This window comes from Gnatocerus cornutus, chromosome 2, assembly GCF_029298725.1.
Source record: "Gnatocerus cornutus isolate USDA-ARS CGAHR chromosome 2, icGnaCorn1.1, whole genome shotgun sequence".
NCBI lineage: Eukaryota > Metazoa > Arthropoda > Insecta > Coleoptera > Tenebrionidae > Gnatocerus > Gnatocerus cornutus.
In genome coordinates, this window is record NC_142234.1 from 15,053,930 (window position 1) to 15,077,448 (window position 23,519).

At 32.7% G+C, this 23,519-nt stretch overlaps 3 protein-coding genes and 1 pseudogene across 3 annotated transcripts; 2 read left to right on the forward strand and 2 right to left on the reverse strand.

Annotated features, from left to right (window-relative positions):
* Positions 1-566: 566 nt before the first annotated feature.
* LOC148179412 (chymotrypsin-2-like) lies at positions 567-1,376 on the reverse strand (annotated as a pseudogene).
* Positions 1,377-1,946: 570 nt separating this feature from the next.
* On the reverse strand, positions 1,947-3,694 carry LOC148179413 (chymotrypsin-1-like). The gene is made up of 7 exons (XM_088050918.1): positions 2,939-3,694; positions 2,821-2,885; positions 2,684-2,772; positions 2,490-2,637; positions 2,333-2,440; positions 2,144-2,287; positions 1,947-2,099 (listed from the first exon to the last, which is right to left on the reverse strand). The coding sequence occupies exons 1-7, from the start codon at positions 2,988-2,990 to the stop codon at positions 1,947-1,949; spliced, it is 759 nt and encodes a 252-aa protein (XP_087907044.1). The 5' UTR covers positions 2,991-3,694.
* LOC148179414 (chymotrypsin-1-like) lies at positions 3,477-4,497 on the forward strand. The gene is made up of 6 exons (XM_088029535.1): positions 3,477-3,599; positions 3,646-3,737; positions 3,787-3,934; positions 3,980-4,093; positions 4,141-4,284; positions 4,342-4,497. Exons 1-6 carry the CDS (start codon positions 3,477-3,479, stop codon positions 4,495-4,497), a joined length of 777 nt encoding a protein of 258 aa, XP_087885661.1.
* Positions 4,498-11,536: 7,039 nt separating this feature from the next.
* On the forward strand, positions 11,537-23,507 carry LOC148179415 (uncharacterized). Its single transcript, XM_088029536.1, has 3 exons — positions 11,537-11,686; positions 11,737-11,985; positions 23,418-23,507. Exons 1-3 carry the CDS (start codon positions 11,537-11,539, stop codon positions 23,457-23,459), a joined length of 441 nt encoding a protein of 146 aa, XP_087885662.1. The 3' UTR covers positions 23,460-23,507.
* The last annotated feature ends 12 nt before the right edge of the window (positions 23,508-23,519 follow it).

The window sequence follows — 23,519 nt, forward strand, 5'->3', positions numbered from 1 at the left end:
AGTTTGATATAAATTTCGAATTTACCGATGTTATTTTGTGTAGTAACAACAAGGCAGAGATTGTTACAAACATAGATAATTATATTATTCACTTACAGCCATGTTTCGTTTCAGTTTGAAACAGTGCTTTTAGAGAGACGCGACTACCACATTATTCTCAATGCACTTCACAGGTTCTGCGTACCATGTGGGTTAATAAAGTAATAATTGAATTCGCTTGACGGGTCAAACAGTTCTGGGGCAAATGCGGAACTATCGACTGTGCTGGAGGAGTTGCTATTGAAAATTATGTAATTACCTACCATTGTTATTGATCTTAGTAAAATTGATACAATTTTTTATGGATCAATTTAATTGCCCTTGACACTTTGCGTGATTTTTATACAAGATATCACGTTATCGCTTATCAGCTTACAATCGTAATTAATAAGTATCAAGCGTAAATTTATTATTACGCTTTTATTATTTACGAGTTAGATGTTCTGTAATTACCAACATGCGACAATTATTATTGATGAAATTATACTAAAAAAAAATGGAAAATAAGATCGAGCAAATTCGTCGCTTTAGCTATTAGAGTATTTAGCATTTTCTCAAATCCAATCTACGTACTCTGAAATTCTAGTTAGAACTTTAGGCTGTCCTCTGCTTGAAATTCCGCAATCGGAACTAATCCGGAATGAAATAATTCCCGCTTGAAATCCTTCAATTAGAAGTGGCTTCCGGATTGACCCTGAAATGAAATCGTACTTTTTTATTTTGAGATTGAGACTAAGTACCTGACAAAAACCTTTTCCAGTTTCAGGCACATACTAAAATCCTCTCGTAAGAAGAGTCGCTGTGAATTACAGTTTTTATTAGCTCGTTTGGTTTCGTTTTACCTGATTTAGATGAAGTCTTTTGACCTTAAAAATTAGTTTTAATCCCCATCCAATTAAGATGCCACCACAATTCGTGTTGCAAGTGAAATTGTTCGAAACTAACTTCACAGGTTTGTAAAATCGTTCATTTACTTCGGTCCCCAGCTAAAAGGCAGAGCTTGGAAAATAACTCTTAGGAACAAACCCACACACCTCCAACACAGCAACGTCATACACGTGTTCCAGTTGGCTGTAATTTTCATTGTAAATGATCGATTTTACCGGAATTTTCTCTCGGGGATTTTCCAAGTAGTGGGCTAAATGGACCATTAATCCAATCAAACTGAAAAAACGTTTAAACACATCGCAAAATTACATTACGTTGTGCTGAGTTTTTCATTAAAAACGGTTTATTGTTGTTGTATTGAGATACCTACAATTTTGTGAAATTTGACGCTTTCAACAGTTTAATTAGTTTATTTACCACGAAAGGTAATAATGTGGAGGCATTTTCATTAGTAAGTGTAGCGTAAGTAGGTGCTAATAAAACGGTTAGAACCGATTTTCACAGTTATTGCTGAAGATTGCGGCTCAATAAAGCTAAGATAGAGGAAATTATTGCGTTTTATTGGCTGTTGTCGGTTTATGGAGTCATCAAAGTATTGCTCTTAATTTGTGAAGTAATTATTTGAAACTATTATTTTGACTTATTGACGCTCAAAATAAATATTGTTTGCTGTTGAGTGGCGGTATTTTTGCGAGGTTTGATAGGATAAGCAAACACTCGTGATTTTATAGGTGAATAAGCACAAATTTTACTTTTTGCTTCTCTCTTATCTTTGCCCTAGATCAAGAGAACAGGTACCTAAACTTTTTTTTTCATTTTTCAGATTTCCACTTTTCTTTGGTTTCGTTTTCCTTGCATACCTACTATTCTATATTCAATTGTGTGAATTGTGTTCGAATTTTTTCAATGTTTTGTTTGTTAGAGATGTAAAATAAAATTTGAAAAAAAAAATAAGTAGAGTTCAAAAATTGTTTATTAAAAATTAAATAAAATAAATAATAAATAATAATTTGTGTAAGTCAGTCGGAAGTTATTTTATCCAGTATCCACTCAATATAATTAGACACTTTTGTAAAAACTCCGGGATACCCTGTCAGCGTACAAGGTTTTTTAGACCAGGATACGACCCCAACTTGAAAACCTTCCACGAACAGAGGACCTCCAGAATCACCCTAAAGAAAAAATAGTAAATTTTTCCAAGAAAGCATCCACTTACAGTGCATTGTCCTTTACCACCTTCTGGAACTCCTGCGCAAATATGACAAGTCCTGTTGGTGACATTGTGAATCCTTTCACATTCACCATCACTGTACACGTAAATGTAAACGCTTTGAAGATCCGGAGTAATAAAATCGTCATTCTAAAAAAAAGTTGCGATTAAGAAAATTGAAAAAAAAAATCTTACAGATGAGCCCCATCCTGACAATTTTGCCAGAGAATATTCAGGAGTCTCAGTATTCTTGGGTAGCTTTATAGGTCGAGTAAACGGCCCGAAAGTTAGAGGATCTTGGAGCTATAAATTTTATTTTTATTCACAATAAATGCATTTTCTTAATACTTACCTCGACAACAGCGATATCATTTACATATCCATTCCCAGGAGTATAATTTTCGTGGGGAATAACTCTGGAAACTTTGATTAGATTTGGCGCATTTTCTCCGGAAGATATGTGTGTTACGCCATACTGGATAGTGTAGTAAGAAACATTGCTGCGGAAAAAATTAAGTTGTATTTTTAAATTTGCATAATACTAACTATTGAACGCAATGAGCTGCCGTTAGAAGATGGCGTTCGGTTAAAATAGTGGCACCGCAGTTGTGAATGTTGGCTACCCTTAAAGAAACCTGCAAATATAAAAAAATTAAAGAAAAATTTAAAGTGTAAATACCAACGATTTGCGGGATCTCCCCAGGCCTGGAGTCGTAACCATTGATAATGCGCCCGTTTGGAGGGGAACCTACAGAAAAAAAAGAGTAAAAATGTAATTATATAGGTTTAAATTAGGTTTACCGGTGGCTGTACCGAAGAAAAGTAATAAAATTCCGAACAACTTCGAACACATTTTTGTTGATTTTGATAATCAGAATTAGTTACAGATTGTTTATATACCATTTAAACAATGACGAAATGTCTGGCAGGAACGTTTGTTTATTTTCTTTAATATTGTTCTGTCATTCAAAATAGATAATCTCCGTAGTCTAGTCATTCATAGAAATTCCAGTTGTAATGCGCAACAAATCGTACAATATAGAGATAAAAAATAATTTTTTCAAAGATAAGGTAAAAATGCGTGATTTGACATTTTTTAAACATTAAATAAATCACATAAACATTGAAAATTGAAAGTCAGATCTTATCTTAAAATTAACAATTTTATTTGCAAAAAATCAAAACATTTTTATCTGCAGACTGTTTTTCAGATCCTGTTTATTTCCTCGTGTTTGAGTCGAATTGGTATATAAGCCAGATTTTTTAAAAATATCGCTAGTCAACCAAAACGGTTTCAAAATGTTTATAAAAGGTGTAACTCTTTTCTTTATTGCCTTCCATGCTTTGGGTAAGAAACTACTGCGACTCACTGAACGTTGAGGATTTTTTTCCAGAAGCTTCACCAATTGACGATCGAATTGTTAATGGCACAGATGCCGAAATTGGCGAATTTCCCTACATTGTAAGCAAGTTTACGAGTACAAACGTATAATCGTAATGTTTCTTAGGTGTCGCTGCGATATAACAACAATCACAACTGTGGAGGATCCTTTTTGAACGAACAATTTGTCTTAACTGCAGCTCATTGTGTTGTAGAATTGTACGTTTAATTCACTGGCTTTATTTAATTGTAAAAGCTTCCATTTTAGTGATGCTTCATGTTTGAGCGTTCAGTTCGGAGTAACAACAATGGTATCTGGTTCTGATGCTCCAAACATTATGAATGTCTCCAAAGTAATAATACATGAAAATTTCACCGGTTTAGGAATCTTCTACAACGACATCGCCGTCTTAAAGGTTAGTTTGTGGTTAATATTTTATCCATTATTAATCTTACTTTAGCTTCAAACCGCTGTTCCTTTCACATCTTTAATCCAACCGGTGCGACTACCTCCCGCCTTTAACGCAACCCCGGAAAATTCTCCAGCTGTACTAATAGGATGGGGTCTTAATAAAGTCCGTGGAGTATTCTGTATTTCTTTTTCATTGTTATTTGTGTTTAGTCTGGAGGACAACTCATGTCTCACCTACAGAAAGTCGATATTTTTGTGTACTCAGACGAAGAATGTGAACGGACACAGACTCTAACAAACCGGGAGTTCAATGTTTGTGCTGGCGTTCCAGAAGGTGGTAAAGGACAGTGTAATGTGAGTTTCTATTGTATGTACAAATCGATAAAGAATTTATGAATTGTAATGTAACAGGGAGACTCAGGAGGTCCGTTGTTGGTTAATGCGGTGCAAATAGGGATTGTATCGAGGTCTGTTAAGCCGTGTACTCTCCAAGGGCATCCTGGAGTTTTCACTAAAGTTGCGAGGCACGTAAAATGGATTGAAAACCAAATTGCGGGATCAAATTAATTTTATTATACATATTTAGTTTTTTTTTAATAAAAGTTTATTTGTTATGAGTTAAGATTTCGATATTACGTACATATCGTCTGCTTCAGTTGTTGAGTTGCTAAGGCTAACAAAAAAGTTTTGCGTTTGATCCTTGCGTGTGTTATTATTTCAGAATTAAGAAGCATTTTATTTTCAGTCCTCAAGTTTTCAAATCTTAGATTTGAAGGTAAATATGCGAAAAATAAAGATTTCTCGAGCTCCGTTAAAAAAATTGACAATGGACTTAGCAACTTAACGACTTAAGCCGACGATATACTAAATTCAAACATTTTTTTTTTAAATACAATTTTTGTAAAGCAAACTTAGATTATTGGTGCTTATTTCACGCAAAATCTAAAATTGTTTTATTTTTTTTCGTATATCAAATATTAAACGTTGTTTTCGGCCCAAAAAAGCGTCCACTTTTATGTATTCAATTCACATTGTAAATCAAGTTCGGTGGATATTTATTTTGCAATTACATATCTCATTTTTTATTACTTGATATGTGGATTTAGGAAAATTAAATCAGAAAGGTGATAAAAACTTTCAGTTGCATATAAATTAAACTATTTTATTATTCCGTTAAAATAAAAAAACAAAGTAGAACAAAACTATGCATGTAACATCATTGTAGAGTTTAGGAACGAAACGTGTTGGAAGTTGTGTAATTTGAAGTTATAATATTAATTATTATTATTATGAAGCAGCTTTGCACTGTGGAAACTTTCTGTTTAAACATTAGATATCTGCAAGTTATAATCGAACTTCAAAGCATTTTTACAAGGTGTATTAAAATTTTGTAATATTGTAAAGAGAGCTTCAACGGTTTATTAGATTTATTAAATCCATTAGATTTATGGTTTTTAAAAAATCTACAAAATCTGTCTAAAAGGCGGTTTGACACGATCACATTTTTTCTCAAATTTTTACGAATAAAAATTTTTACGAATAAAAATTTGAGAATTTATTTTCAAACAAATATTCTCGTGGCAAACAGCAAAATTTAAGAAAAGATTTGCACAAAAATTTGAAAAGATGTTCTAAAAATTTACAAATAATTTCACAATTCTGCGCAGTAACAATGCGCCAAATGAAAAGAATAAACCTCCAAACCGCAGATTTTGCAGATTAGCAAACAGGAAACATTTTTCTGCAATAATTTTGTGACAGATCTTTTTATTCGTAATAATTTGAGAAAAAATGTGATCGTGTCAAAGAGCCTTAATTTATAGAATAAAAAGCATTACCATTTTAAAAATTAAATTTTAGTTACCATATTCTAAAGAAATTGGAAAATCTAATAAAACTAAAAAGTAAATTAAATAGTCTGCATAAGTTGTCAAATTTACGAATATTAAAAAAAGTATAAAAATTAAGAGCAACTAGGAAAATATATGCAATAAAAAAGTGAAAAAAGACTGATGATCTTAATGATTTTTTTATACCTATGATTAAATCTAAAAAAAATTACACATTTTTACAGCGAAAATCTAAAGAAATAAAATAGTGTTAGTGGAATGGAATGCTGCAAAACATGATAAAACCAATTTCTAGAGACTGGTTTATAAAAATAAAAGTATTCGACGCTTCATTAAGAACTTAATTAGTTCAGGTATCTTAAGAATCAGTATATTATGTACTATAAAATTGTCTATTGTCTCGAATAATAAATATGTGTTAGGTATAGATAAATTATCCAAAAAGTGCGTAAAAACGGATTTAGAATCATTTTTAAACTTATGGTAAAAGTTGCAATGGGTATCTTCTCTATTTTGAGTTCCTCTAGAAACTGGAGCCTATCCCAACGAGAATAAAGTGCATAGGGCACTGACTTATGTTACGGTTTCTACAGAAATGAAGTAAGTATTCCTATGGAACTTCTTGTCTCTTGAGTTTAACAGTCAACGGTAATTTTCCTAACAATTTTCTAAAGAACCATCGAATAGCTTTTTCTAGTTTTAGGTACGAAGCAACTTGCAGGTAATGAGAATCCGGAATGAACAATTTTATAAATTGCAAAGAATGCTCTTGACTATTCCAAAATTGCATATTTAACGTTAATTTATTTAATAAAATTTCTTAAAAAGCTTTAAGCTCAACGCAGAAAATGTTTAGAAGAAAAACAAAGCATAAAAAATAAATTCAGACAAATTAAAATTCCTAGGAACAAATGATAACAAATACGCAGTTCGAGTACTGTGACGTAAATTATACTGTGATAATGAAAATGTATCTAACTTTTATCAAATCTATGTCAATAACATTTGTTGGTACTAACAAATTAAAGTGAGCACGTGTAAAATGTAATTCAACACACGTGGATATATTTAGAAAAGGCGCAAAATGAATCGATTGTAGGTAAATTAAATTAAAACTAAAGTAAACAACTGAAGGGTAAGGGTCCGGAAGATAAATTTAGCTTAGATAATGTGATTTACCTTTTGTTATTTATGTGAGTTTTATACGATAACTTTAGAAAATTAGAAGAATCGAACATTCTATCAACACAAACGTTTATTTACATTGTGGTGCTTAGTTCTTATTTGAGTTTAATAAAAGTGTGTAATTAACTGTAAATTGTTCCCACTTAGCTGTTTAATGTCTATATTACGATCGTGGACGAAGTCTGCCATAAAAAGCACTAATATGCAACAAAATGGAAAAAGATAAACTGAAATATGAAAATGTGATTATTCTTTGGAATAAGCCGTGAAAAGCTAACAAAGCACAAATTCGTAATAAAAATCCATCTCGTCTAACGAGCCCATCATGCCCTATATTCAATAACCAATTAAATACCGCTGAAACAAGAATTAGGTTGCCCGGAAATGTCTCTCGGAGAGGGGAAACTGGAAGTGGTTAGGGCAAGCGCCCCTGACAGCGGTAACCTACTTTCAGCCCTGAAACAGGGATGTCTATATTTCCATTTACGCATTATTAGGCAGCCTACACACTCCCTCTGTTACCCCTCGTTCTATTTCATTTGGAATTTTGATCGTGGTTGATTCGATAACTTGTTGAAATCCAGGTGGCAGGTGGAGCATTTATAGAACTCACACCACTCCTATTTCAAATTTAAATTCAACGACGTAATAATAAGAACAAACATAGAGAATGATGTTACAGAACTCCATTAAGATTTCAGTCGTTATTCTTTGTGAAGACGGAACAAGGGAAAAAGAACTCATTCTGTTATTACGACTTGAACTAAAAAGACTGCGTTGAAAAATCGGAACCGATTAAACTTAATGACAAGCGGGCGGTCAAATACGGTATTTGCAGGAAATTTACCTTGGCATTTGGCAGGATTATGCACCTGTTGACTGCGACAAAAAGATAAATCTTGTCGAGTCGTAACAATCATGCAGTAAAAATTGGACGGAAAATAAAAGCTAATTCCGCGGCTCTAAAGGTCATGTAAGAATAGGAAATACACGTTTTTTACCGAGTTTCAATCTACAGTCATTTTGAACATGTAATTATAGATTTTGAATAAAACTCGTTCTGAATTCAATAAACTCAAATGTACCAGAAGAATATATTAAAGATGGCCCCAATAAGATTTAAATTGCCCTGAAAATTCTGTCAGGACCGTTATCAATGCAAGTTTCAGGTTCGAATAAAAAATCAGAACACCCGTTTTGAGCTGTGCTCTGCGATTTTAGCCGCCATTAATTCACAGCTCTATTATTTCCAATTTCCAAACACGGAAAACCACGTGGGTATATGAATGTTATAAATTTAGATTTGGTTATGAGAAATTATAATCATTGTAAACAAGTAGCCGTGAATACATCGAACCCGAAAGCTCAGTTTTACAATAAACCAGAAAAAAGTCTCAAGAATTCGACATTTCGATGTGGCCACCGTCATCGTAACCATAGACACAAATCGGATTAAAACAACAAGATTGGAGAACGCCTCCCTTTTTTAATCTGTTGAAAAAAAGAAGGATACTGTATCGGTATCTCACCACGACGTCGTCTTCGAGCGGTAAAACTCTTAATTTTTGTCTAAATGAAATTTTAATTAAGCCAGGATTAGAAGTTTCTCCAATGGTGTGAAAATGCAATAAAGGACGCGTTACTGGAAAACTTTCAATCTTCGTTTGTCGATAAATTTCTAACCGCTCTAAAGAAAATACGTTTAGATTAGATAATAATTTCAAACTGTTGTGCATTGTTACTGCGTTCCAAAACTTGTAATTGCAACTGGGAATAACTAATTTTATTAATTGACAATGTGGGGTTGTTAATAATCTTGTTACGTAAACAAGACTAATCCTATCTTTCCCAAACTGGAACAGTTCAAGTCGTAGGCGCTGATCCTTAAAACAAACAAGTTTTTGGAATTGGCTGTATTCTCGAAAATACTGGATTTTCTCTTAATACGAGGCTTAAAGTTCTGTTAATTAAGACAAATAAACCAGTGAAGCAACGCTCCTACGCGTTATTTGCTCAAAGCACCTACCTACATAGCATAGGTTTTTTTTTCGCCCATTCATCTCTAGAACTAATTGTCGAATTTTGACTGGTGTCGCTTTTTACGGGGTATATTCATAAAAAATAAAACAACAGCCCTGAAACGACAAAATTTAGTTTTTTCGTGATATTTTACGCCTTCAATCTTGGCAAATTTAAAGTATCTCGTCTTGAATTTCTCCATTTTAATTGAAAAGCCTCCGTGATCGAAAAGTCGAGGTTATCTTAACACGTCTTTTTGCAATGTAATAAAAACGAGTTATTTCGTTCTTCGAACATTTCGAATTCATGCATTTTCTGAGTTTATAGCTCCCACGAATCAAGCAATTTTTTATTTATTCCCATTTTATGAATATTTTATCGATACAAAAAAATATAGCTTTAAACGAGAAGGTTTTCTGTTCTTCCCATCAAGATAAAAATAGGAAGTAATTGCAGTTTCCTTATACATATATCAACTCTGACAAGCCATTAAAAAATATTTAAATTTAAAATCTCATTTTAATTTGTCTCTGTCTTGGAAAGTAGATCTTATTGTTACGATTTCTTTCCAGAGCAGCTTTACAAGAGTGGCTTTCCTCGGAAAAGTCATTACCTGGAAAATAGTTTCAGATTTGCGTTTATTGAGTTTTATTGCATTTATTGTATTGTACAATAATTTAACCCTGACCTATATTTCTGGCTATATTTGTGGCTAAATTCTCCACTACTGCCAACTGCCGGAAACCAATAAACAGATTCTGCTGAAAATGATGTTTGCTGTGTGGGCGCCGATACATTTAATGAGGTTTGAAAAAGTGCCTGCAATGAAATGAGGGTGAACCAATTTTGAATACAATCGGAAGAGAATTTGTACCTGATATAGAAAAGTGATTCATTTTATATTTTATGTCTCCGATGGCGTTTTATTTTTATTTTTATTTCTAGGACAAGAAAACCAGTTATTTATTGCACATGTGGTTACCGCAGAATAAGAGCGCATCTTGCATTCTAGGTTAACATGATGACCAAAATCTACATTTCTTAGACATAGTTGAAATCACCTTCACAAATATGCACGCATGGCTCTGGAGGCGTCTGTGCAATTGATTTCACAATTACGTTTTTACGTTCGTGTTAATTTTAATCAGGATCAAAAAACAAAACAATTTTTAACTCTGTTAAAAAATAGGAACTGAGAATTTTGCAGTTTTACATTATTTCTCTTTGTTTACAGATTCCAATATGTGCTTGTTGAGCTGGTTGTTACATCAAGCCTTTAATTAAAAAAAATATATTTCATTAGGTATTCCTTTGTTGCTTAATTTACCAAAGCTCATATATGTCTGAAAAAAAACCCGTCTAAACAAAGGTTCTAAGTGCGCAGTTTCACAAAAAATAACCTGGACAATTTCATAGAAGACAAATCATACAGCAAATTTTAACTTTTAGAAGTTTTAAGGTAATCGTAACATAGAAATAAATTTGTTTTACTGGAGTTTTTCGTTTTGGTTTATATTTAGAGTGCTCTCCTTAATTTTTTGTTTCTGTGTGTTTTAGCTTGTTAGATTTTTCTTCAGCATTTCCGCATTTTAGGTATTCTTTTCTTAAAGTCAGTTAATTTTTTTGTTTTCTGTTTAATTTCTTTGTCTATTGCCATAGTATTTGTCAATCTATTAATATTTTTGCTTCATTGATTTATCTGCAAAATACTTCACATTTTGTCTACATTTTATGTTTTTGCATACAATAATATCTGTTATTAAAATTATAATTTTTTCCCAAACATCAAATTTTTACAAAAAATGCTATATTCAACTGTTTAATCATCGCTCTGATGATTGCATTGCTATCGAAACGCGCGTTAGCATTTTTTGTAAAAATTTGGTGTTTGAGAAAAAATTGTAATTTTAATAATTTGTCAACACCAAGAATTGATCTAATAAATTTTCTTTGAATAATATCTGTAGTTGTCATAAAACAGGCTTACGTCTGAAGTTTACTTCTGCTTTAATTTGGGAGGCACTTGTAAATAAAACTATTTACTTACCTATTGTTTTGCATTCAATTAAATATTGATTATGCCCGAGAATATTTGAATTTTAGATAGCGTTACATCTCACGAATTCAAATTTCAAATTTATTATTGATACTATTCCCCACAGTTAAAGCGAAGTTTGGTGTTTTTGCATGTTTTTTATAGCAAAAACGTGCATATGAAATAGGAAAACACGATGTGCTTTATTTTAGTTAGTTGATTTTGTGCTTCGAAAGAAAAGCTAAAAGTCTGGAGAAACACAGAGAATGGAGCTCTTGAATATTCGCCTAATTTCCTAAAAAGTGTTAAATTTCCTTTTTTCGCGTTCCTCCAACGCGCTTTAATAATTACGTCGTGAAATAGCGAACCCTCGCTGTAATCAAACTCCTCATTACTCTGCCTACACGAATCACTCTTACTAAACACCGACGCAACTGTTGCATTCTTTGGTAGCTCAGCCCTGACCCACATTCCTATCGCAACCTGAAAATTCCTCTAAAAACCGCGAAATCTCTCTATGTCAAAGGCCACCGGCACCCTCCGCTCGGACCTTTATATCAAAGCATCGTCTCTTATTTCCTTCCATCTATATCTAGATTTATATCGAATAGCTTCTTCCACTAACCTAGTTCACGACGAAGGGGATGGAGTTGTTCGTCCCAGGCAGGTGAAAACGTCGGAACAGAGGGAGAGCAGGCGCGTTGGCTTGGCAGGTAGAGCAACCGGGAGCCAGCCGTCCGGGCCAACAGAATAACCGCGCAGCTCATCCAGTTCGCGAAGCGTCGCAGCCGTCGAGACGCTCGCAACAGGTGCTGTATAGTGCATGTGCGCGCCGATACATCTTCTAATTCACCACGTTCACACTATCCAATTCGCACATACCGACTCGAATTTACGCCGAAGGAAACTTTGACGAGTGGTAAATCACTGCTGGAAAAAGCGCTGAAAGTTTCAAATTTTACGGTGGTAAGTGGCATGAAACGTTCTTAACAAAACAAAACTAAAAAACAAATTTATTAAAGTTTGCCTAACTATCTCAGCGGCTCTTAAACCGCAAGCTTTTGATAATTATTACTCAGATGGTTGAGTATTTTAAGTATTATAAAACTTTTCAGCGCAAAAAACGTGAAACTTTTTGTGTACATTAAAAAGTTGATATAGTCAAAGTGGTCTAAATTACAATAAACATATTAAATAACCCGAAAATGAACAGAATACTTAATAAAAAAAATGTTGAACTGAAGAGAAGACTTTTCACAGAGACATTCAATAGATTTTATGAACTACAAAATTTATTTCATCCTATTTCAGCAGACAATTTATTTGTAGAAAAAAATAATTTTGCAACATAATAAGTATAAGTACATTAATATTTGGTGGTTTAATTTAAATATAAATTGATTTCAATTTTGGTGGAGGCGCCGGGCAAACTATATTTACTTTTGTCTGGTGTATTATTTTAGAACTATTCCAATTAACACATTTTTGTATAATTGGGTCAAACGGCGCGTCCACAAAATGTTTTGTATAATTTTTATTTGACTTCAGTTCTGGTTTATAACAAATAAAATCTTCGATCAATCGTTAAAGCGCCTGATCTATTAAGTTTCAAGGTTTTATGTGGTTTAGCTAATTTAATTTATAATAAAATAATTTTGTAAATAACTTTCGAAAACATTTTAGCTATTTGAGTCTCTCGACGCATACTTTGAAGAAGAATGGCATAATTAAATATAATGTAAAACTGATAAAGAATAAACATAGCAGTGCTCTTATTGATCGCAGCATGTCTGTTTATCAATATTCTACAAAAGCAACAAAACTCGAATGAAAACTTTGCATGAAGCGGTTTATACGAAGAATGCCGAATCAATCGAACGAGAGGAAATATCCGAGGAAGATTGATATAAAAAATGATAATCTGTTGAGACGTGGGTAGTTTCGTTTTATTTCTTTTGTAGTAGACTTTCATTCAATGACACTGATTAAAATATCGCTCGAATATGAAAGGTTCAAAAGAAAGTAGATTCAAGAACGTCTGGAAAACTGATTGACATTTATTAGAGCAAAATTGGAATTGATTTTTGTAGGACATTCCACAATAGAGTATGTTTCTGCAAAAATCCTATTTTACAGCAAATCTATTTTTGGTTGAACAGAACTGGTGCTTCCTCTGAGAATTTTTCTCGCAATTTCGTTATGTTTTATAGTCGCATTTTCGCTCATTTTTTACATTCCTTTCATTTTATCTGTCTGAAACACTGCTGAAAATGGACTGGGGGCATTAATTGGTCACATTTTAACACTCAACCCTTAAAGCAAACATGTTTTCTGTTTTTTCGTCGAATCACCGAATACCACATGTATAAATAAATCTATTTAAATTACGAACAAAACAAAGAGTAAAGCTTTTATGTAAAGCTTTTACGTTTTTGCGTGGGTGAACAAACGCATTGTCTAATATTAGATAAGACGTTTGTGGAATCATGCGAATCCTCTGAAGAGGTAGAAACTATTATTATGTGTAAATTATCTTGGAGAATCAATGAAAACAGTCACAAGGTTCTCACTATGTTCATTGATTAAAACAAAACGGTCCACGCCATGAAACAAACTTCTGAGAAAAGCTTTTGTGTTCTACAGTAACCACAGTTACACCAGTAGAGAAATTTATAGCCCTTGTGGTATTGATCCTCAGATTAATTGCTACTCTTTAATATAATTATAGCATTAAAATTGATAGGTGACCCTCTATTTGCAAATAATATAGTTAGTTAATTAAGGTTATAACTATTTAAAGCAGGGCTAACATTAATGGTGTAATTTATACGGAGTCCAATTTTCCTGAATTACGGTCTCTCTGTATAGAATTGTATAACAATAGGTGGTCCTATAAATTTTTCTTTAGCATTACAGTTTAGTCCCAGAAAGTAGGTAATTTAATTTATTGAAATCAGGAAGAAATGTATAAAATGCAATAACTCCATTCCAGGAATTGGGTATTAAATCCGTCACGTCGTTATCTCCTTTTCAAAGTTCATAAATCTTTTTCTTTTCGTATATTTGCCTTTTCGGTAAAAGCTCGCAAACCTCGTACGAGTAAATGGACTGCAGGCACACTGTATTGACACGAATAAATTTAGAGCTTAAAACGAAAGCTCGCTGAACATAAAGTAGAATCAACATAAAATATTCCCTCCGATATTTGCACAATATATAAAAACGTAATGGTCATTAAAAAAATCATTTCGGCCACAAATTAGATCTACTTTTCGATAGTTCACGTTTGATTTTATCTTTGAAACTTTTTCGTATCATAACTTTCAACCACAAAAGAAGACTTCACTTTGCTTAGAAGAAAGTTGGCCCAGTTCATTACTTTATAAATTCGATGTCGAGTCAAGATAATATAAATCATATCAGACAACGGTTTCGCACTTCTGACCACCCAATTACAAGAGATTTATTAGAATACTCAATCAAAGAAGCTGAGTTAGCAGAAATGTAACTTTGCTTTCGCTTAATAATCAATAAGGCACTGGAAACTTAATGAAAATTTTAATTGCACGGGATCATAAAATTTGGTTCACGGTTTATTAAAATTTTAAGTATCGTGTTTGACGCATATTAACGCATTAATAAAGTTGTTTTAGACTGCTAATCAAGCGTTTTTGGTAAAAAATTCGTTTTTTATTGAGTGGAAGTACGTAAAATAAAATCTATTTGCGTGACAATTACACAATTTCTCTGTATCGATAGAGCGGCAATAACTTTTCATTTTATAGATATGAGCATACATACAATAAAACCGATTGAGCTTTTAGCTTACAGTTCGTTGCTTAACTGCAGTTCTTTGGGGAAGAGATGCTCTTTATAAAATTCCAATTTCTTCGTATAAATTACACAGAACTTTCACGTAGGAAGTATTTCAGCCGTTGATGCTTTTTTGTACTTAGCGAGCTTTTGCTTTAAGCTTGAAATTTGTCACTGTCGATAGAATTTTCGTAGTCCTTTATGAGCATGCGTCTTTATTGTGAGCTTTTACTGATAAAAGCTTCTATTGCAAAAGAAATAATCTCGTAAAAATGTATTGTGCAGATTAGTCAATATATGTGTTTCTGTCGGTTAAAATATGAAACAATGTAAAGTGAACCGAGCGAACTCTGGTCTTTAAGTAAGCTCATAATGTGAAATAAGCAAATAATGAAACCTGGAATAACTCTAACCATTAAGTGTAAACGTGGTGGTAAAGTTTTTAACTCAAATTACTCAGGGGATTTAACAAAATAACATATTAATGTAGTAAAATACAATGAAACAATTTTGATGAGTTTGCTAAAAACTAGAACATGGAGCAATGAAAATGGCTCTCTTGTAGTCATTGTGAACGACGATCTCAGTTTAATTTTCTCATCAAAATACATATTTTATGTAGATAGACGGTAGAATGGTATCTGATTACAGGGTAATTAAAAATAAACATGTTCAAGCAAATACTACGCGGAATTAAATTGTTTTCAAATTGTTATACCGACATGTAAGAGGTAATACGTCTGCTAAAATCACGTGAAGTGTAATTTATATCAAAAGATAATTATAAAAAATGCACCACATTATTTATAAAGTAATCTTTTTATGGCTTGTGTGGTTTTTAATAAAATAACGTATCTTGTCAATATTGGTTTATATAATTAAAAATTATACACCTGTTGTTGTTTTAATTTTAATTTTACAGGCGTAAAACGTGATGCACTTCAAAATAATAAAACAAAAAACACCAAATTGCTTCAGTCTTCAAGAAAATGCCCATATAATATGCGAAGGTAAGTCGAAGAAAAGCAAACAAAACTAGCTGAGCCAATTTACACTTTATTACAGCTTCAAAGTTTTGTTTCGTAAAGAAAGAACAATCATACAGAAACTCTAAATACTTAAGATATAAATATTTTATAATACGCGTTTCACTTCTTAATCAATTTAATCTTGAATATAAGTAATTTTCTTGACTAAAGCAAGGGTCTTTGCGTTTCACTCAAACTGTAACTACTAGAGGGATTTGACTTCATTTCGCAGAACCATTTCTAAACTAAATTTTCTATTTAAATTCCATTTCGTCTGTCTAGACGTCATAAATAATGTAAGCACAATAAAAACATTTCTCTAAACAATGAAGAAAGGTAACCACGTTTCACCCTCTTAAAAGACAAAACCAAACGAAATTATTCCAAACATTGTAATTCGTATCCCTTCAAAAATCGACCTGATTGAGCCGAAGCGGATCAATACAGAATTGCAAAAAGCATATAAATGGGAAGCAATAATGCAAATGGGTGAAAATTGGAGATGAACAGATAAAAGGGGATGGTCAAATATTCTTCGATGTATTGGAATGATAAAAAAGCATTTACCACTCAAATAAAACATTCAGCAGTATTTGTGTGCACATATTTTATTTTGGATCTTGTATTCCTTTATCCTGGACGGTTTGACGAGGTCGAAGGCCAACTTGAACTCAAGGCGTAGACGGATCGGTCAGGTTATTTTTAGCACTAGAGTGGCAAAGCCTTACTGAGTGTACATAGCTAGATGGTTGTTGGTGGAAAATATACGCATTAGGCGATGATAGTAACAAGGATTTGGGGTTGATGGAATGCTATACCACGGTAAGGATCAATCCGAAACCGGAGAACATGAATTAAACATGAGCCGCAAATTTGGTTAATTTTTAAAGCGACAAACGAGTAAAATAAATTATGGAGTGTTTATATTGTGTCGACTTTTAGGCGGGACAAGCGTGCGAAATAAATGTTTGAAAAAAGGATGAGCTGCAATAATCTACAGAAAATGATCGAACCCGAGATTTGCGATTTGAAATCTGGTGGCAGCCTGTCCGTCTTGACACGGCAGGTTTGAAGTGACTGTTCTGTCGGAAATTCTTGCTAAGATTTAAGGGTAGCAAACTTTTTTTTGTGCTTTTATCGTTTACCGGCTGTGATAATGAGTGTTGCGACTATAAAAACAGTCATTATATACCTATTTGGATCGATCATTGACTTGTTGTTTTTATGGCCAATTATTAAAATTCCTTCACATCACTTGAAATTGCGTTTATGAAAGATTATTGTCAAATTTTGCTGGGCCTTGGCAAAGGTGCTTAAAAATGAAATCAATACAAATTAAGAGTATTTAAATCTGTTATCGCTTAGAACAAAAGTGGACAGTCTATAATTTGACCCACTCCACGGCAAATATGTATTTGAACGAATAAAAATGAAATGGTATGCAAACATGAAAAATTCATCAATTTATTTGTCAATTTACTTTACTGTTTTACCGTTAAATTGTCCAATTTTCATAAAATATTAAAAAAAAAGGTGAAATGTTGTGTACTTCTATCGGTGGTTTATTTTAAGACTATAAAAATGACAATAATAATACTTACTTGAATTGATTATATCTGCGTTGATTTAGAATTTTACAATTATTTATAATACAGAAGAAGTATTTAATATTTTATAATTTACGAAAATGTTACAAAAACGCGTGAATACCTTAAGTGTAGAACACCAACATAATGCACTCTTTGAGACCGATTAACATTTTTATAAAGCCAAACTCTCGAACTTTTGCGTAAAACGACCCGATTATACGCTTTTAAAGAACATTTAACTTGTCGAAAAAAAGGTTATCATATTTCAAAGAGTTTACTTTCCCAACTTTAGGTATTTACAGTTGTGTAATTTGTGTAATGGTTATTATTTTTGTCTCCAGTCACATTTCAATATCAATTTCCTAATGAAATATATGGTAAAAATAATAAGCTAAATGTAAAAATACGCCGGTCGTTCTAACTTTGATATTCTCATAATATGGAGTGTGACAGTTTTCCTATCGATGTTCCGTTTCCAACCCTCACCTCCGCCAAGCATTTCATTTGCAGTTCAGTAAGCAGAAACAACAAAGCGTAGAGGTAATTCTCTCTACACTAGTCATGTATGCTTTCACACTTCTCTGCATTGTCACAATTTTTCACCTTTGATAAATTTTTTTATCCATTTCATTGTCACTTGTTCAATTTATAATGTCTCCACAAATACCCGTGTGTGTATCAACTGTTGTGGGAATAAAATACACAATGCAGCGAGTAGAATATAAAATGTTACTTATGGATCAGAGTATTTGCACCTTAAAAAAACAAAGTAAAATCCTAAAAAATTAGCTGCTTTTTTAAAGTCAAACAACCAAAAAATTTTTCAAAAATCTCTATCTTTTTAAATTTTACGAAATTAGAAAAAAAATTGTGTGATACACGTAAATTAATAAAGTTTTATCGTTGAAAAACAGAATTTAAATTATTTTTTTGTAGATAAAATTTGTCTTTATTCAATTATAGCCCAAATAGCTTTTATACATAATTTAGTACTGTAGTGTTTATTTTGTCGTGTGCAGATGTGTTTGGAGCTATTACGATGGTATAACACGACAGCTTGAGGCAAGAGACAACACGGAGGCGGCTGTTTGGAAACTAAGAAAATTATCTGCTTGAGGAATATCTAGTTGCATACTGATTGTGAGCTTGCATAACAATAGTGCAAACAAATGTACCCAAACGTAAGAGTAACAGGTTACTTGCACACGTTATTGTCTTGTTAACTGCAGCAAAGTTAACAATAAATTGAGACAATGTGGTTTAACCCTAAAAGTGCCAGTCAGACAGTTATAATAGCTTATTGTATTAACTGCTATTATGATACAACTCCTTAATGTGTGAAACGTTGCAAAGGTTTACCAACTGTCAAATGCGTACGCCGTTGGCATTTGATTTACCAAATAAATTCAACTCGTACTGAGTTACTTTTAATCAAAATATACTCGAATTTAGCCACCTCCACCACCCACACGCTGACTCTGAACATTTTTTATCCAATTCATTCCGTTTTGTTTACTAACAACAGCTTCGTAAATCTTCCAAATTGTACGAGAAAGTAATTTCTGCTGTTTTTAACAAAAACTTTATGTCTACAAAAGAATTAGCAGAGTTTCATTTCACATCCAGACACAAATCAAACTAATTTGGAGACGTATCCAGTTGTGCATATTGTCATTAAATGTTCCAACTGATCTTGTAAATTGTACATTAATGATGTTACTGATTGCGATTTAAAAGCTTTTACGGTGATATTTTGTGAGAAGCACGTTCATCAAGGGGTTTCATTTTAATCAACGATCAATAATTAGCTAAAACTCGCATATTACCTGATTTTTGCGCTTGCAAACAAGGTTCTGGAAGGTTTAAAAGCAACCGGCGCGAATTTATGTACGCCTCTGAAGAACTTATCGATTCAGTATAATTCCTCATGAAAGTTGTAAACCTTGAGCTACTATCATAAAGAATTAGTAGTAATAATAATTACCCACACATTCGAAAGGATTTCCACAATTTCCTTGAAATCGTTCATTTTCGTCCTTACAATTCACTTACGTCCTTACAACATTGAGACCATTAAATTAATTGCAAACAAGTACAATCTTGGGTTTCGCCGAGCTTGCAGACCCACTGCAATACAAAGCGGCCCAAATGTTTGTGCAACAAGCCTGTCTTTAAAGAGTTTTTAACCTCCTTTTGAGATCAATGAAAAGGATGAGCTTAATGATTCAGAAAACGATGTTTGTGCAGGTTCGACAGACTGGTAAATCTCTTTTTAAATGCGCGAATCTTGGGAAAAGGCTACTTTTTTAATTTGGAATTAGAGACCAAAAAACAGACTTATTGGAAAGGTATTGTGTAGTTGGTGTTAATTCTAGGTCATTAGTTGCCTTTCGCCAAATTAGTTTAATTTTATCAACCGACTTTTCTAAAGGTCAGGATTATCCATGGAACCCAATATTTAACTCCTAAAATGGTGGATGCGCCGGGATAATTATATTTGACCTTTAATTTTCTGAAATCTTATCTGAAGTTAATTTGGTCGCCACTTTGAGAGAAAACTGTAAATATTCTACTCGTTTTCCCACGTTACAATTTTTATTAACCATTCTATCAACTCACTCCACACAAATGACATAAATTGTTTTCTCTCTCATTGTCTACTTCACCGATTAGATAATCCACGAAATAACCCTCCAGTTTTGTTGTATCTTTTACCACGATAACATACAACGCTACTGACTGTTGCAGTTCAACTTTCTCGTTTCCATAACAGTTTGAAAACCGATGACCGAGCAAAGGTTCCTTTAATACCCTTAAGGGCATGCAATTAGAGGAGTCTGCCTCTAAAAGTTTCCCAAGCTCGCCCAAAACCCACCCTTGCACCAAAACTCCTAAAAAAATTGAGATCAAATTTTAATTTGATGATGTTGCCGTCTTTGAGTCTTTTCATTAATCTTGCTCAGTGGTGTCGATTCAACCGCAATGTTCTCCTTCCATTAATCAAGGTAAAAGTTTTCACCTTCTTGAAAGACAACGATGTCGAATCTTCTTAATTCTAACATTTGTTTACGTGATAGAATTTACTTTTGTTTTATAAAACAAACAAGAGCAGAGTGTGTGACAGAAAGACATGGATGTCTCGTCTAAATTTTTAATGTATTTGTGCCTCTGGGCGTAGCTGGGAATTTGATCGGCAGAGAATTACAATGGAACAATATATCATAAAATTTAATTTCAAAATAAACACGGTTTTCAAAACGTAATCAATTTTATTGGTAATCAATATTTTTTCGTTGCGGGGCAGGGCAATTGTGGAAATTTATCATTTTTAATTTCTTTGTATTCAGCAAAACAATAAAATACCATTTAATAGAATCCTGTAGGTAAGTAATACCGCTTGTGCTTTACTTTTTTCTTTATTTATAATTTTTAAGTCAAAGTCAAAGTCAAAGTTATTTAATAATTCAAGTACGAGTACGCAGTTATCATTTGAGTTTAAGATTTTAATTTTCGCAGATTTTTTTTTAATTTTTAGGAGAATCCAAAAATTTAATTTTTCTTATAATTTTAAAAAACAAAAAAAAAGTGGTTTCAAAAATTTATTTTTTTTTTAATTTTACGGAACGGTGTATTTAGCTTAATAGAGGCTACTCAAAATACAGTTGTATTTATCTACTTGTAGGATAGAAATTTAATTTCACAGTTCGGAAACAGACATAATGACGTTCTAAAGCTAGTAGTGAAAAAACAATTAACCAGCTTTAGATATTAATCCAAACGTAAAGACTGCAAATGGATTTTCAGTAAAAATGTGAAAAAGCGTGACGCACCTAAAGAAAACAGGTCTGCAAAAATCAAATAATAACTTGGTCGTGTATTTTGAAACTCAAGGATGCATAAATTTGATAATATTTCGTAGATTTTCGCTCTAATTATTAAGAAATTCTGCCTGGGTGGTTTGTTAAGTTTTTTACTTTAGTTCTTGCAATTAGTGGAGCAAATTTGAATAAGATTAATTATATATTAGAAGTAATTATTATAGTGATTGCTTACTTTACTGTTATCTAAAATTATATTCTCATCAATAAATTACTGTAAAATAAACTTAATGTAAATAAAATTAAGTTTAGTTTACAGAAACAGAGAGTCTAAATGTAAGATTTAAAATTACAGGTATTATTGGTAGTACCAATATGTAGTACCGTAGGTTTAAATTAAAAGCTAATTATTGTTTAATATGCTTGCGTAGGCCATGTAACATGATAACCAGTTAGCGCACAATATGGTATTACATTCTAAAAAATTTAATGAAAATGTATTACAAAAATCCCCAAGCGCTAACACAAAGCACGATGTATAGTGTAAAATTAGTTCCAACTACCTACATATAAATTTCAACTAAAATTAACATCACAGTTTCGCCCATATTTGGTCCAGACACAAATAAATGCAGTTAGTTGAAACGATATCAAGCTCAGAATATTACGACATTATTCAAGTTTGCTTGAATAAAAGCAATCTTGGGTAGCCTGTTGAATGAAGCGTCGATATTCGCAAGCAACACGTTAAAGATGAATTTTTAGACTACTCCGCTTTTAACATTCCAGACTTGGAAGAATAGAAGTGCTTTAATTGCCGTCTGAGTTTTACCCCAGACGCTTTTAACCAACAAAAATAAATCTTAATTTTGTGAGCGTTGAAGAAAAACTCCGCTAGTTTGTAGTTAATTTAAATAAAATTAAGACAAAAAGTGCAACCAGAGGGTTTCTCGTTAATCACGCGCCAGTTCTAATGTTTGTTACTTTTGCATTATTATGCATGAAACTCCTAAAATTTGATGGTATTCATATGCCGCGTTGAGTGACAGCAGTTGCTATAATTTGGTTGTCGGATTCAAGCGATTTGGTTTAATATTTCATGAGCTATTCTCTCTCGTATTTTGAACGCGGCATCTTTTTTCTATTTTCGATTAAGTTGGTGAAATTGTAAATTCTTTAAAATTGGATTTTAATAATGAGAAACCGGAAATTAAAGAGAATGCTCGTGAACGCCATGATTGTTGGGAAATGGGAGTGGAATTTATAGGGACAGTCGGATATAGTGGTACATATTTATTTCGTTTTTTTGCCTACCAGACACAAGCGGATTTAAGTTTTCACTGCAGTGTCATGTTTTTATAGGCTGATTATGCCTTTCAACATCCACCAAACTAAATTGCCACTTTGTGTGGAATAAATGTAAAAATATTTTCACCAAAGCTAAACATGTGATTAACCACTCGAAGTCTGACTTCAGTTCACATTTTAACCGAAGACTTGTGACTTCAAAGGTCACAGGGGATGAATTCTTTATGAGACATTCTCTCTGGGTGTCGGTCTGCCTTTATGTTGTGATTATATTAAGTGTTGTTTCTCTATTTACTCCAATATTAAAAGAAAAATAATTTTCTTTTTGAAGACAAGCCCCCACACCACTTTGATATAAACTTCGGAGAAAATAACGATGATGAAAGTGAAACGCATACTAAATAGCTGCAATTTACATTTCAAATATGCCTGAAATTACGTCTGAAAGCTGTTGTAAATACTTGGGGAAGTTCTTATGTCACTTTAGACATAAATGCCTCATTGAAATTGCTTACTCGCATTACTAATTTAATTATTTTCAAATCTTGCATTTACGTCTCTCAAAGAAACTCATTTTAGTCCTGTCGAAATTAGTTCTTGCTTATATCAGAAATTACAAAGTACATCCATGTTATGCTATTTATAACCATTATTTCTATTCTGAGATAATAACTGCAATTTGTTCCAACGAAAACACATAACTCGGAACACCAGCGCGAGCTTCATAAATTCATAAAATGAAACCCATATCTGTAGATCTGGGTCTATAAAATAGCCCATAAATCTATGATAAATTTCTAATTTTACCCACCTTGTACTAACTTTAAGAATTTTTGTTTCAGGAAACGCCTGAACATGCAAATTTTATTTATTGCCCAAGTTGAAAACGCGCTTTCGTAAAATTTATCCTTCGTGTTCGCGTTTCTAGAAATGTTAGTTGTGTA

What these genes read in the sequence shown, in the direction of transcription:
- LOC148179413 (XM_088050918.1), bottom strand. Translation starts at nt 2,990, where the DNA reads ATGTGTTCGAAGTTGTTCGGAATTTTATTACTTTTCTTCGGTACAGCC. An exon ending in GCAGCTCATTGCGTTCAATA is followed by an intron (nt 2,638 to 2,683) that starts GTTAGTATTATG and finishes TTTTTTCCGCAG; the next exon opens with CAATGTTTCTTACTACACTA. An exon ending in TGTCAGGATGGGGCTCATCT is followed by an intron (nt 2,288 to 2,332) that starts GTAAGATTTTTT and finishes ACTTTTTTTTAG; the next exon opens with AATGACGATTTTATTACTCC.
- LOC148179414 (XM_088029535.1), top strand. Translation starts at nt 3,477, where the DNA reads ATGCTTTGGGTAAGAAACTACTGCGACTCACTGAACGTTGAGGATTTT. An exon ending in GCTCATTGTGTTGTAGAATT is followed by an intron (nt 3,738 to 3,786) that starts GTACGTTTAATT and finishes CTTCCATTTTAG; the next exon opens with TGATGCTTCATGTTTGAGCG. An exon ending in TAGGATGGGGTCTTAATAAA is followed by an intron (nt 4,094 to 4,140) that starts GTCCGTGGAGTA and finishes ATTTGTGTTTAG; the next exon opens with TCTGGAGGACAACTCATGTC.
- LOC148179415 (XM_088029536.1), top strand. Translation starts at nt 11,537, where the DNA reads ATGTCAAAGGCCACCGGCACCCTCCGCTCGGACCTTTATATCAAAGCA. An exon ending in GAGTTGTTCGTCCCAGGCAG is followed by an intron (nt 11,687 to 11,736) that starts GTGAAAACGTCG and finishes CTTGGCAGGTAG; the next exon opens with AGCAACCGGGAGCCAGCCGT. An exon ending in AAGTTTCAAATTTTACGGTG is followed by an intron (nt 11,986 to 23,417) that starts GTAAGTGGCATG and finishes TTTTTGTTTCAG; the next exon opens with GAAACGCCTGAACATGCAAA.